Here is a 15,313-nt window from a genome sequence, read left to right as displayed (position 1 = left end):
TCATTGAATAATGGTCAAAACAATCTTTCCTCTACGATAAATAAATGTATAGTGTATAGATGAAGAATTGTTTGCAGATTAGTGAGTACGTTTGTCGGCGGCAGGGAAATTTAGGAATTTTGTTTACTAGATGGTTGCGTGCATGGGTCACTACGACGTTGGGAACCCATATCCAGGCCGGAATATGTAAGTACTACAGTTTAATTTAGAATTACAATTTTGTTGATTTAGACTATTTTGCGTTAGAAAAATGTAATAATTGATAATAAATCATTATTTATTAAATTATTAACTGAGAATATCAATGAGGAAAAAGCATAATAAAAAATAGAACAACAATTAAAACTGTTACGTCAAAAAGTCGAGCGGTGTTTTTTGTAAAAAAAATAGGCCTAGTTCTTGTTCAAAAACAGTCTTACTAAATTGAGAAGCACTGTCGTAAAACAGTGGTTTTCTATTGACAATATAAACTGTAGCATCTTCCCATTTAAAAATGTTTACTATCAGTCTATTTATTGATAACATTATCACGTGTATTTCAAACACTATTAAAGGTAAAAGTCTGAAGGCAGAGAAAAATCATACCGGAAATCGTATATCAACGCAAAATATCAACGAATAAATAGAAGATTAACAAAAACAGAATTATTTTTATGATGAAATTTATTTTTTTTCAAGACATATATTTTTCAATAGTTTTTTTTAAAATTTATACTTTGCATTGATTTTACTATTTGAACAATAAAATATATACAGTATTCATGACCATCATGGAAAAATACCTCATGTTCGTACCCAATAAGAAGTGTATGCCTTCATTATTGTTTAGCAAGGTATTTTTAAGGTTAAACATTTTTAATATAAGATTGTAATAGTTTGTAACTACTGTGGAGTAGCTTTGCGTCAGGGTGTTGAGTAATGGGTCAGATGTTTTGCCCTACGCTGACGTAATGTGTACTTTATACTAAGTACATTGAGAATACTTGCAAAAAAAATACGCAAGTAATTCTCGGATGGGACTCGAACCCACGACCTTCAGATCACTATCCTAGCGTCCTACCTCCAGACCACCAAGATTGGGGTTAGATTTGAGCCCAAGTAAGTAGCGGGTAATACACCAGGATTGTAATTGTTTGTAACTATTGTGGAGTAGCTTTGCGTCAGGATGTTGAGTTTTAATTGGTCAAATGTTTTTATCATGCTGTTTTAATATACTTTATACGCCTAATGTAGACATAACAACTTACCTTCGGTGAAGGTTTCAGCTTTCACACAGACTAATACATAAAATAACAGAACGACTACGAACGTTGACGACGACCAACCCATATCTAATATCTTTCCTTTCACGAACTGCACACTCACATTTCACATTGTTCTTTTTATTCAAAAAAATATCCATAAAATAAAGATCAAATGTCATTGAATATAAATTACTTCTCATTATTCTTTTATTCAAAACAGTAGAACTATTAATAAAAAAAAAATCAAATATCATTGAATATAAATTACTTCTCATTATTCTTTTATTCAAAACAGTAGAACTATTAATAAAACAAAAATCAAATATCATTGAATATAAATTACTTCTCATTATTCTTTTTATTCAAAACAGTAGAACTATTAATAAAAAAAAAATCAAATGTCATTGAATATAAGTTAGTTCTTATTATTCTTTTATTCAAAACAGTATCTATATTAATAAAACAAAAATCAAATGTCATTGAATATTAATTTTGTTATAACCAACAAAGTGGTCATTCCAAAATTTTAATTTTACATAATTATTATCGTAAGGCTATTGTCATGCACGAATAATACATTAAAACCTGTGTTCATACTTTATATTTAAAGCTATCTATTGAATTGTTAAATACAGGTTGGGCGTAATACTCCAGGAATCCTGTTACGATTCGTCTGCATTCATCAGACGTCCACATATTAAATAGTTTTAAATTACTGAGGGGAGACGGAACATGTGAATCAGGCAAGAAAAGGGGTGGTGGTATCTGTATTTTTGTCAACGAAAGATATTGTCACCAAAATAACGCAGTCGTGAAGAAGCACAGATGCTCACCAAATTGTGAAATTCTTGTTGTAAGCGTACGCCCCTATTATATACCCAGGGAATTTTCACACGTTGTTATTGTTACTGTATATATTCCCAAAACAAGTCTGGTTAATAATGCATCGACAGAGATTGCAGAAGTACTGTACGACATAGAAGCTACCTCGCCCGATGTATTCGTTGTCATTAATGGAGATTTTAATCGCGGATCATTGAAGAAGACAAGCGAGTACTACCAACACGTTACATGTCCTACGCGCGAAACAAGTATATTAGACCTTTGCTACACAAATGTGAAAAACGCATAGGCCTATGTTTCAACCCAGTGGCCGTGCTTGGGAGATCATTTTTTAATCGTACTAAACCCGAAATACATTCCATTAGTTAAACGAGAGAAGCCAAGGACTATTAAAGTAAAGAAATGGACAGCGGAAGCAACGGAACGCCTACAAGATGCATTTGATGATACGGACTGGGTGATGTTTATTAATAACGCTAATGATCTGAATGAACTTACGGACACAGTGTCTGAATATATAAACTTTTGTAGTGATATGCTTATCCCAACTAAAAAGGTTGAAGTGTTTGCGAATAATAACCGTGGATAACCAAAGATGTGAACATTATTATTAACCGGAAACAGAAAGCATTTGCTGAAGGTAATAAAGCGAAATTAAAAGAGGTCCAAAAAGAATTAAAATGTGCAATACGTAAAGAAAAATACAATTTTAAAAATAAGATTTAAAATAACATGAAAGAGGTGTGGCAAGGAATGAGGTTAATGAGTGAACATATAAATAATAAACAAAAATCTGTATCGCTACCAAAAATTGACAAAGAATATGCAAATGAATTAAATATATTTTTCGAATCATTTTAACAAATAATATGATTTTTCAAAAGAAATTAAGGAACGGAAGTGTCAGCTTGAGTCAAATATAAATGACATAAAAATTGATACAAATGAGGGTGAAGTATATAAGTATTTTAGAAATTTGAATGGAGTGAAAGCTAAAACAATAGCTAGGTTCGCAGTTGGTGGGATAGAAACTAGCTATGGAAGAGCATTGTTTCACATGAACAGAAAAGATGAGCTTTTATTTTGTTATTAATCAAGGCCTATATTGTATAGTATTAAAGGTATTCAATCTGTTATTATTATCTCATTAAAAAAAAAAATTCTAAGCGCTTAATAGGACAATCTGTTCTCTTGATGTTTCTTTCTTTTATTTGCCAAAACAATTTGTAAACATAAATTTAAAAAAGAACATAATAAATAATGGAAATGGTTAAAAAAAAGTCGTGCTATATAGTTATAATGACAAAATTTAATATTCTTTTTTAATAATGAAGCATCTACGCGATGTAATCACGCCATCTTCATGTTTAAAGTTAAATAAATACGGGATATTATTTTTGAAACCGAGGTTCGTTCACAAACAAAATGAATGTGTCCACGAGGCCGAGGTCTATAAAATGAAAAAAAAAACAACAAACAAACAACTAGGTCTACTCAATGGTGAAAATGGCATTAATTGATTAATACCTTCGCAAATATAAATGAAAACGTAACTTTCAAATATTTCATGACCGGTGATAGAAGGCTCTTAAAAAAAAAAGAAATATTCTGTATTCCGCATAGGATGAAGTTAAGTCAAATTGGTTTTCGCTACCCGTCGTTAGCTTCATATGAGTTATTTTAACGGCGTGCTTTACAATGTTAATGGCGAAGCATGTGGAAAAAATAAATTCATTTATATAGCGCCCTCTACTGGCGGCTACAAAAGAAAAAACGTGTTCATATAAAAAATAAACATGGCAAGTGGTAAGTTGCGCGTATATGTCGGTCAAGTTGTTGGTACAAAAATGCGTAAAACCGCCAAGGTGTCAGTTCAAAAGTTAGTACTTGATAACTATTTATTGCAGGTATGTAATATTGACTTCTTATTGACAGTGGCGGTAGATTTATAGCTAAACTAACTACTACTACACAGGCCTAGCCTACCTAGTTAGGGCGCCTACTATACTACTACTACTAGACTAACCTAGCAGCCTAACTAGGCGAGGCCTCTCTAGGCTAGTTAATAGGCCTAGCTAGTTATAGTAATAGGCCTAGCTAGTTATAGTAATAGGCCTAGCCCAGCCTAGCTAGTTATAGTAATAGGCCTAGCCTATGTAGGCTAAACCGGTGATGATATCGGTCGCGTTTGAAATCGAACTTCGGCATTTTGTATGGCGCGCCGCTAGAGCTATTATTAGTATTAATGTTGATGATATATCGGTCGCGTTTGAAATCGGTCACGTTTTATTTTTAGTGATATCTTATTCTTTAGGAGCTTCACCCTTATTTTCCGTGTGAATAAAAATATGCTTCGCCTCGATCCCGTAGACGAAAGTGTACGGGAAACAAGTAAACACTATTTAAATGTAATTAAAATATTTGTACAGAGAATATTAATATAGGCCGCCGGCCTAGGCCTATACGTACGTTATATTATTTTATATGAAATTACGTATAACAGTTTTTTAATAAACTTTAATTTACTTTAGTAGTTTAGGCCTACAAAATAAAAATTAAATTCAATTTGAGTCCAGATAAAGTAAGCGAACATACCCATTTTTATTCTCCCCGATATTTCTATCTATGCCCTTATGTTGTATATTTATTAGGTGTACGGTATGGATTGTTGAGGTGGCGAATCATGCATAGATTTCTATACGTTTTTTTTAAATAAAAATTTTCAGTAAAACGATCAAATTATGCGATTGATTAAAATAAGTAAACATTTCTGAAACCATCAGAGTTCATCTGCGCAATCTATGGCATGCAGCTACATGCTTTTGCTAACGAGGATTACCCTTAAAAAATACGCACTTTTAAGCGTCAAAATGATACGTTTGATAGTTTTTTTCATGGATATTTACAAGAATAATAAAACTTTTAGAAATGTGTGTTATTTATTTCTTCATTTATAAATAATCTCATCAAAAATAATCTACATATTTATTATTTATCTAAAATTATATGCTCACTTTGGCTTAAAACAGTCATATTAATAATTTATAATACCTAGACATATAAAGATATTGCATTACTTTATCTATTTGAATTTCTATAATCAGACGAATAAGTCTAAATTAACAATGACCTTTTAATAAAACAAAATCTAGCCCACCCATACAAATTAGCGCGACCGATTTCAAACGTGACAGATATCATCAAAATTATAGCTCTAGTGGCGGATGTTGATTTTTATTGTGAGCAAAATAAAACGCAACCGATTTCTAATGCAACTGATTTAATCTGTCACCACTAGGCCTACTATTAGTACCTACCTGTGGCCTAGGCCCTCTACTACTGCTACTACTCTACTACTACTACTATAATATCTTAGCCTAGTAGTACAAACCTAGCTTAGTAGTGTGTACATTAGTAGTAGATGTGTGCAGCAGCCCCGTTTAGTGTATCACAATCATTTTTTAGCCCTTTCAGATATCCAAATTCATAAACTTCATATTAAAACTAAAACGAAAAATTTGTGGCCAAAATTGAATAACTACTGTATAACAGAGGTAGGCGTGCAGCATTTTTAAACTTTGAAACTAATTTGAAATTTAAACTGAAATGTTGAGAATTTAAATTAAGCCCATCAAGGTCTTATCATTAGCAATATTAGAGATGATGAACCTGGAGACGGGGGTGATTTGTCATGCCATAGTATGACCCTTCTTGTATAATTTAATATTGGCCAATAATCTTGTCTAGGGATAAAGGTGCGGTATGACATCACGTCCCACCACGTATGCAAAAAAAAATATAACGCCTTTGACTGACTGGTGATTAGTGTGAGTGGGATTTTACTCATCATCATTTTTGGCTAGCTTTATGCACTGTATTTTCCCAGATGAATGGGTAAGCTGCAATTCACCATAGTTCACTTTAGTAGCCAAAGCGTTCATGGAGAGTAATTTTAAAGAGAAAAATAGATTAGAGTATTAACTGTACATAATTTCTTCTCTCAGTATTTTCCAAAATCGAAGACTGAATTTGCCCACGACCCGAATGAAGACGCTAAAGAAGGTGACATTGTACTCATTCAAGAACTTCCACTGAAGCGTTCAAAGTTTGTCAACTTCAAGGTAGATAGAGTGATACACAGACTTGGCAATGTAGTGGATCCATTTAGTGGGAGAAAATGTGATTTGCATTCATATTGGAAAGAAGATGAATTACCTGTGGAAGAATCTAAACAAGACGTATTTAATGAGAGTAATGTTTGAAAATAAGCGGTGTACAGTAAAACCAACAATATTTAAAATCAATAATTGCAGTATTACTATTAGCTCTGCTCAACTGTGACAATGCAGATGTAAATCGGAATACAGATATAGACAATATGACATTATTTAAAGGGGGATGTTATGAAATTACATGCAAAGAGTGACATGTAAACCTATTTTACAATGCTTCTCTGTTGTCATAGGTGGATTCATTGCAAATTACAATGCAAAAGATAGGACAGTGGTTTAAGTTCAGCACTTAATTTTGCCATTTTTAGGCCCTCTCCCTAACTTACTGTATCCGCCACTGGTTGTAACTGCAATTGGTATGTACTTCAATTCAAGAATGTAAAATGTATTGAATCACATTCAAGTTATTTCTTGTAATCAAAAGGTGTTATTAAAACCAAATTTTAAATAAATAACAATTACATAACATTAAGGATCAAAATTGTTATACAGGTACTGTTATAATACACACTGCTGCAGTACTGGTACAGTTAACCGTCTACATAAAGACATCTGGTAGCCGCTGACATTAAGTTGGCATATTTAGATTAATGCTACTTTTAAACAATATTTGTTTGAGTGACATACCAGAGAAATTGCAATATATTACACAAAGTAGTCCGTAATATACAAGCTGGCCCTGATGTAGTTGCATCTAGCAAGTTGACTTGTTTGCACAACTCTACCAAGTAATGATGGTAGCTACATTTTTTACTTCATTAACATGATTTTTAAATATTGAAGTTTATGAATTGATCAATGCAGTAATATAAAACACTTTTGGTGCGGTTACATCCTTGTGTTTCGTTCAATTGAGAACAAAGCTTTATGTTTTGCTTAAACTGCACTGTGTAGTGCACAAACAGCATTTGTGCATGAAAAAAGCGTTGAGGTGATTTTGTAGCTTACCAATGTAGGCACTGAACGCAACTGGAAACTTAGAATTGAGTCGCATGTGTGATGTGGGTAAATGCGATCAGTTCAGCATTATATACAACTACGAATCATGTGCGGACGGTAAGATTAGCGCAACTGGTTACAATCCGTTCCATTGCTGACATAAGCGTTCGAACACTAGTTTGTTTCAGTTTCAACATAAGCACTCTGGTGGAACTACTGTAGTTCCATTCAATTGAGATTTTTTCAGTTTATTAAAGCTCTGTCTACACTATCAAACTAGTTTGACAAAAAAGTGTGTGCCTAAATATAGTAGTGATATGCCTAAATATGGTAGTGAAAACAGAGCTTAAAAAGAGAGAAGGAAATGTATTTTTACAGGAAACATTTTTATTACAAAAAGAAAAACTATTTTATACAAAACATACACTATTTACAAAACATTCATCTATACATACCAAACATTAATTTGTGTCCAATTAATTATACTATATAAATCTTTATCCCTGAAATCTAAACAATTTAAATAACTACTTGATATATAATTAATTATGGGGTTTACAGTTATCAATACAATTATTTTCTTAGGGGTTTTTGTAACTATGTAGTACTATAATATAAGAGTAAGATAAAAGAACTTTTATTTTACATATTTTTTTTCACTAAGCAGCATTATTTTTAATATTTGTTTGGGAAGAAGTTCTATTTGGATAAAAAAAAATTCAAAAATATACCTCATTGATTCTGTATACATGCAGTACATGGAGTAATATTTATTGAGCCATGGTACATACTAGGTTTTGAACATCTTTTCTTTTTAATGTATTTTTTTATCTATATTATCTATACTAAGTGTATTGGCAAAAAGTGACATCACAGGTAATCCATTTACAGAACCAAAATACACATGAGATGATATCCAGATGCAAAATCTTCTACAACCGGTATTTGCAACCGGAGAAATTTTGTAATTTTTCGTAATTTGTAATAAGAAAACATTTTCAAATACTGTTCTGTAATACATCAAAATTGTAATTAATATGATTTTTTAAAAGCTAAGATTAATAAAATCAGACTTTGAATAGGCCATTTTGCAATTTTAATAAAGTTATTCACTTTTGTAGAAAAAAATTGTAGAAAAAAAATGTTACTTATAAAAAGACAAACGGGTAAATTCAACCAAAGACCCATTGGCTAGCAGCCAATTTGACTATTTTTTGCTTTAAATAATTAGTTTTTCGAACCAATTTTTGCTAAAAGCGAATAACTATATGTGACATCAAAACAATAATATTTCAACTGGAAAATATATCTTTAAGCATATTTCCATAATTTCCACATCCACTGTCCGTACTAGATCATTTTCAAATTGGTACTGTACGTGGAGTTGATTTGCAAGACAGTAGATAGTTAGGGGAGTGGTTCCAGTTTGACATCACATTAAAAAAGGATATCAAATTTAAAGACTAAATTTTACCTACTCAACACCAAAGAACGCTGTGTAATAAAATAATATACACTATTGCGGTTAAGTGTCATAAAATAACAAAGTTTCTATAAAAAAATGATTATCAATATCACATAATGCTAAACTGTTTGTTTTAAAACAATATATTTAGTTGCATTGAGAATTGTTATGTAAATTGTAAGCAAGAATCAAATACTGGTACTAATCGAACAAAGACTACACTAAAAAAATGGTTCTACTGTAACTGTACATGCTTTTATTCATTATTATTAAACAGATTGTAAAACTGAATATATACAATCAAATGATGACAGAAAATGTGATTTACATTATTATTGTTAGATAATTATTCGGTAAAAAATTGACAAGAATTATTTTATGTCTAGTAAAATAATTGTATAAAATTGCCTTAGAATAATGTACTAATAATAAGCCTTTTAATTACAAATTAAGTAATATTCAGTCACAAAACTTTACTATAGGTCAAAAGGTCATCAATAGCAGCAGCCATTTTGTCTTCATCCTCGCTACGATCCTCATCACTTAAGCCTGGGCTTGAACTACTGTCATCTTTTTCTACTTTTTTTACACGCTCTTCATCATCAGACTCAACCGGAGGTCGCTTTCGTTTCCATCCATGAGGTTCTTCTGGATCAAGGCTATCCTCACTTGACGAAGACGGAGCAAGAGTTACGCTACCAAGCGAGTTATCTCCACTGCAGTCGTCTGATTTACTTTCGTCGCTACTCTCATTGAAGATATCCTCAACTTCCATATCCATACACTTCAGATCTTCACTTGAGAAGCTGTATAAAGGGTTATAGTCACTGCTGAGTCTCGTCAAACGTCGAGCTTGTGGATTGTTCTTTTCACGTCTTTTTTTTGCAACTTCTTGATCCTTCTCGGAATCTGTGAATGCAGATGCTGGTGTGCTGCTCCGACTTCTTGAGCCACGTCCAGGTTTTTTGCTAGAGTGCAGGAGAAATACACGTTCATCAATGTGTTCCCAACGCTCTTGACAGCACCATAACCAATCAACTGTTACAACTTTGACGCCTTTCATTCGTCGGGCTTGTCGAACTTTCTCGGTACCAGGCTTTGCTGCTACTAAATGAGTTGTCGCATTTACTGGTCCAGCATTATCTTTAAAACGAGCAATCATTGAAGGTGAGACCGTAGCACCTAGTTCCTTAGCAACCTTCCATGCACGGCTTTTCTCTGGTGGCATGTCAGTTGGAAAGACACCACTGAACACAATGTTGACACCTGCAAGTGTTGATTTGCGTATTGAAGGCACAACCGCTTTCAGATCTGGGACTGAACAAGTATTGTCTGTTGATTTGCTCTTATAGTGGTCATAAATTTCATAAAACTTTTTATGTACTTTTATCAAATTTTCTTTTAGGTACAGCAAGTAATCGTCACGATCATCATCATTGTTTTCTTCCACTTTTTCAACTTTTGCTTCTTGGACTGTTACTTCCCTACCTTCACTTATTTTACTGTTTTCTTTGTCTTTTGTAATGTTCCCGGTTTCTTTCTTTTCCTTGCTATCAGTATCACTGTTTTTCACCTCTTGTAATGTTCCATTTTTTAGTTCTGTTGAATTGTTATTTTGCTGCAAAGTTTTATTTCCATTTGTATTTGATGTTTCACACGACTTTTTAGACTCTCCAGTAGCCTTTTCGGAGCCCTCAGTGGTTGGAGATGTCTCAACAGTTGTCTTGCCAGAGATCTCAGTGGTGAGAGATGTCTCAACAGTTGTCTTGTCAAAGATCTCAGTGGTTGGAGATGTCTCAACATTTGTCTTGTCAAAGATCTCAGTGGTTGGAGATGTCTCAACATTTGTCTTGCCAGAGATCTCAGTGGTTGGAGATGTCTCAATGTTTGCTTCACCTGAAGCATCAGCCAATGTTTCATCAGCTGTATTAATTGACCCTTCAACTGATAGTTTGATTGCATCTGTGTTTGACACAGGCGAACTAGTAGCTGAAGGATTGTCACCCTTAGTTGGTTTCTGGTACAGTGGGGGTGTATTAATGTCTCCTGTTCCTCTAAAATAGCAGTATGGTTTCACATGTATCAAATTAGGTGCATTGCTCCAGACATCTTCACGGTCATCAATAATGCATACCATAGAGTCACCGCATGGGAAAATTGAACTAAAAGAAGCAAAAAAAAAAACATCTAGTTGTCAAGGTATATTATACAGTACTTTATAGATAGATAATGCACATTGATATTCCATATGCAGGGATGTCACCAGCTTTTTGGAGTGCCGGTCGGCAAATTTCCCGGGGGCTGGGGGGGGGGGGTATCTCCCCCCCCGGGGTTTGTCGTTATTTTAGAGTAAAGAATTATGAAAATAAATAACAACAAATTGCGTCAGGTCTAGGCCTAACCTTGTACCACCGGGGAGTCGCCGTTATTATTCGCGAAAACAAAAAAACGCTTACGAAATGAATAGCAATAGATCGCGTCAGGCTTAGGCCTAGCCTTGTAGACACTACGACCACTAGGCCTAGCCAAGGCTTAGATAGATGCCCCAAAATCTGAATTCCACAAAAACAGGCGCTTCCTTATTTAGGCCTAATCCCTAATCAAATACTGTAGATAAATTATTAGCCTAGACCTTACTACTTGTTGCTCGATATAATGTTCGTGTTCTTTTGCGCGAGAGTTTTTTAGCGTATTCGCGAATTCCGGATTTTTTGTTTCACAACTGTGCAGCAAGCGTAGTGCATGGCCGGGAAGAACAGACACGTGTTTATGGGTTAACTGAAGTTCAGCAACCTGAAGTTATCCCAGGGACGTGTAATTATTGTACAGTCAACTCTCCCAATACCGGACACCTTTGGGCCGGCCAAATAAGTCTGGTTTTCCGGAAAGTCTGGTATTCGGAATGTGTTTTTAATGGTAAATATAAATTTGGGACCTTTTGGTCCTTAAAAAAAGTCTGGTATTGGGAGAGTTTCTGGTTTTCAGAGAGTCCGGTATTGGGAGAGTTGACTGTACCATGCTCGGCGATCATAAACGAACGAACTTGCCCGGTCTCACTGAACCATGCGCATGTTTTTTTATTTTTTTTAATAGTTCGTAGAGTACAAAAATGTAAAACTAGTAACATAATATAATTAAAGCAGGGTGACAAAACATTCAGCAATTAAAAATGATTTTGTTTGGGTCTATGTAGTTGTACATTTTTAATTACTGCGTACTTGTTTGTATTTTTAATCTGTGCAAAATAAAACGCTTGAATGGTCGCTATGTGAACTTTAAACTTGTACACTGTGCTGTGTAGCACGTTGTTCGCCATGACTCACAAGCTGTAACAATGAATACCAGGGCAGGGTAGGCCTGGTATTGTGTTACAAATAAAGTAACGTACGTAACCACGGAAACATTTGCTGTAGTCTTTTGTCTTATCTATATGAGGCTAGCTTGACGATGTGCTAGGTAAAATGTTTTAGTACGAATTTTAGTTAGGCCTAGGCCTAATATAAATATCGTGATGATTAATAAATAATAGTGGTGGTCGGCAGCCTGTAAATCCTGGTCGGAAATGTTGAGTGCTGGTCGGGGCCGACCAGCGCCGACCAGCGTGGTGACATCCCTGCATATGTTACAATGAATTAAATTGTTTTATGATATTTTATAATCACCCATGAATCGAAATTCCTAGTGCATAAACCAAAAGTTAGCAAAACAAAACAAAATTACCCTAAATTTGCAGTTTTCAGGTTGCGATCAAAGCATTCATCCCTTGAAAGAATACGATGCGAGAAATACTTCTGGTTTGGATCAAGAAACGAAGCAATCGTATGCGCATACATCCTGGCCCCCATTGTGAAGATGTGTAGTTCATAATACTTGGAAACCTCCTCAAGAAAAGCTTTACATCCTGGCCTGATTCGAGTGTGATACCAGAGAGATTGAGGACCACAGTTCCATAACTGGAAATGATGTACATCCTAGGATCAAAATGCAAATGGAATTTGTGGAGGTTTTGATGTGTTTCAAATGTTGGGAAAGAGGGCTACAAAAAAAATTGTAGGTAGGTAAGCCTGTACAGGGGGTCACGGTCTACTATTACTGTTGATTTGATTTATTTCAAGAAAACAATTAAAAAACCACAACAGATAAAATAAAATGAATGTACATGAAACATAGATAATATAAACATAAAAAAAACAGTGATACCAATGATAACCCAAAAAAGTTTTAAAAGGACTTGTTTCCAATGGGGTGCTTTAGAAGAAAAAAAGTTCCTCAATTATCTGTTGTCAAGCAAGGTCATTCATGCTCACTGCTGATTGGACAAAAGAAAAAAATCGTACAATTTCAGGAAACAAATGGCTTCTAGATCGGAGTCCGAATCTGGTACATATTCAAAACGTTGCTTGGCAACAAATCAGCTTTGAATTTAGTTGGATGAGTTGTTGATGATGTAATAATGTAAATTCTTTCAGTAAACCCTGATCACAAACTTGCCTTCATTGTTGCAGAAACTGCTTCCATCGTTGTATGAATCAATGTTTGATCCAAGTCCACCACTAAGACCAGCTTATGATGCTTCAAAAGGCGTTCCTCATCATCTTTGGCCAAGCTTAGTGCCTCCTAAAAATTAATGAATTCTGTTAATTTCTTTAAGATTCATCATCACCGAGTAAGTCAATGCGTTTGGTAATTTTATCAGGTTAAATAATTAAAGAATATACAAATTGAATTCACTAATAATTAGTTAAAACCTTTGAAACATTTATTCATTCCAATACAACATGGTCATTCAATGTTGAAAATTATACATATTATGATTCACTAGTTAAATGCATTGTAGCCTTGTTTTTTCTGGCTGTGTATTATTAGTGTGATTTCAAACCCATTCCCACACACACAGGTTTTACAGTACAAGTTTAATTATAGCACATTAAAAGTTCATAAACTTGATTACCTCTTTGCTGACATGAAGCTCTGGGATGCTGTGTACCATAGCTACAGACGCTGAGCTGGATTGTTGCCTCTCACCAGGTTGGCCTTGAGCTCTACAGAAACAGTTAAAAAATTTGTCATTCTACGCCATTGTATTGTAAACTTGTCCATTTTAATTACTTACTACTGTATATCAATTATATAATGAATTATTCGCTGTCAATTAAATTAATAATACTAGATAAACAAACAAATTTACATTATTTTTTATAACAGTAATATCAAATTATAGTTGGTAATGATATTTGGTAAATAAAAAAACTGAACTGAAACATTGTTGATTATATGCACTTGTCAATTGTATGACGCACTATACGACCCCCGGGAGAGGTGCGTCATTTGTCCGATGTGCGTCATACTTTTGAATACCATGACGCACCCGTGCGTCAAAAAGGTGACTTACCTTTAGGTGACCATGACGCACCCATTTTGACGCACTGTGACCATGTTGTTTATGATATGGTTGGTGGTAAAGTGACGGACATTGACACACTTTGTTCATTGATGTGACGTACCATCTAGGTTTTTTTGACGCACCCCTGCGTCAGTAATTATTTGTAAATGACGCACCCATGACGCACCTCTCCCGGGGGTCGTATAGTGGGTCATACAATTGACAAGTGCATAATAAAGGTAATGACACAAAAGAAAGTTATCATACGTTCTTAGGTCTGCACCACACTCTGCACACATGTCCTTCATTACTGTTGGATGTTGACATCCTAAGATTGCAAACAAAGGTGTCCTGCAAATATAATAAAGAATACATCACAATCACAATGGTTTTGATTTTTTATGTGCACAATGAAAAATCCTCGACATATTTTTAACAACATAAAATGAACAGTTAGTATAATATAGTGTAGTAAAGAGTAGGACATTCATTCTTCATTCAAACAAAATCATCAATAATAATAGACAATAAAATATAATTTTTAATATACTGTATATTAGAATTTTAGATATAATATAAGGCCTAGGCCTAGCCTACTAGGCTAGTACTAGGCATAGCTAGCTAGGCCCGGGCCTCCTCTAGCCTAGTAGGCCTAGTAGTAGGCGTATTATTAGGTAGGCAGCCTAGGTGTGGTAGTAGACTAGGCTAGTAGTACAGTATTATATTAATAAAATAATATCGCTAATGCGGCTAAATAAATATTTGCATGCAAAACTTATTTATTAATATTATAATTTATTTAATATTTATATTCATAATATTAAAAAATACAGTAATGTTTTTAAATTGCACGCCAAACTAAGCACAATCAGCAGCTACGATACCACCAGCACAGTACAGATCATGGCCATCCAGGTACCTGTTGTTTATTATAATACTCTGTTTACTAATACATGGGTTGAGTCATCATCATTTTGACTGACCTGGGATCGATGGTGTCGCCCTCTGAAACAAGTAGCTCTTTTACAGTTCCCACTGTTTCAGATCGTATTTTTTCAGTATTTTTAGATAATCCATCATCTGCGTTAGCATCAATTACTTTGAACAGTCCAATAGTAGAACCTTTTGATACTCTCGTACCTATTTTTACTTTCAAATTCACAATTTTGCTCCGTTTATTTCCGCAAAACGTAACGATGTTGTCAAA

At 34.1% G+C, this 15,313-nt stretch overlaps 1 protein-coding gene across 2 annotated transcripts; it reads right to left on the bottom strand.

Moving 5' to 3' along the window:
* Positions 1-7,627: 7,627 nt before the first annotated feature.
* Positions 7,628-15,312, bottom strand: LOC140056072 (RNA polymerase II subunit A C-terminal domain phosphatase-like). 2 transcript variants are annotated; one of them, XM_072101309.1, is made up of 6 exons: positions 15,090-15,312; positions 14,374-14,457; positions 13,675-13,765; positions 13,215-13,340; positions 12,444-12,694; positions 7,628-10,885 (listed from the first exon to the last, which is right to left on the bottom strand). In XM_072101309.1, exons 2-6 carry the CDS (start codon positions 14,412-14,414, stop codon positions 9,187-9,189), a joined length of 2,208 nt encoding a protein of 735 aa, XP_071957410.1. In that variant the 5' UTR covers positions 14,415-14,457; positions 15,090-15,312; the 3' UTR covers positions 7,628-9,186. The 2 variants fall into 2 exon arrangements, with proteins under 2 accessions (XP_071957410.1, XP_071957409.1); XM_072101308.1 differs by lacking the exon at positions 15,090-15,312 and adding an exon at positions 14,938-14,990.
* Position 15,313: the final 1 nt, after the last annotated feature.

The sequence above is a fragment of the Antedon mediterranea genome, chromosome 8, assembly GCF_964355755.1.
Source record: "Antedon mediterranea chromosome 8, ecAntMedi1.1, whole genome shotgun sequence".
Taxonomy (NCBI): Eukaryota; Metazoa; Echinodermata; class Crinoidea; order Comatulida; family Antedonidae; genus Antedon; species Antedon mediterranea.
This window is presented reverse-complemented; position numbering and strand designations above follow the sequence as displayed.

Excerpts from the sequence above, each read along its gene's own strand:
- LOC140056072 (XM_072101309.1), bottom strand. The coding sequence starts at position 14,414 with ATGAAGGACATGTGTGCAGAGTGTGGTGCAGACCTAAGAAC. Across the intron at positions 13,766-14,373 it reads TGTGGTGCAGACCTAAGAAC|AGCTCAAGGCCAACCTGGTG; the intron begins GTATGATAACTT and ends CTGTTTCTGTAG. Across the intron at positions 10,886-12,443 it reads CTGAAAACTGCAAATTTAGG|TTCAATTTTCCCATGCGGTG; the intron begins GTAATTTTGTTT and ends TGCTTCTTTTAG.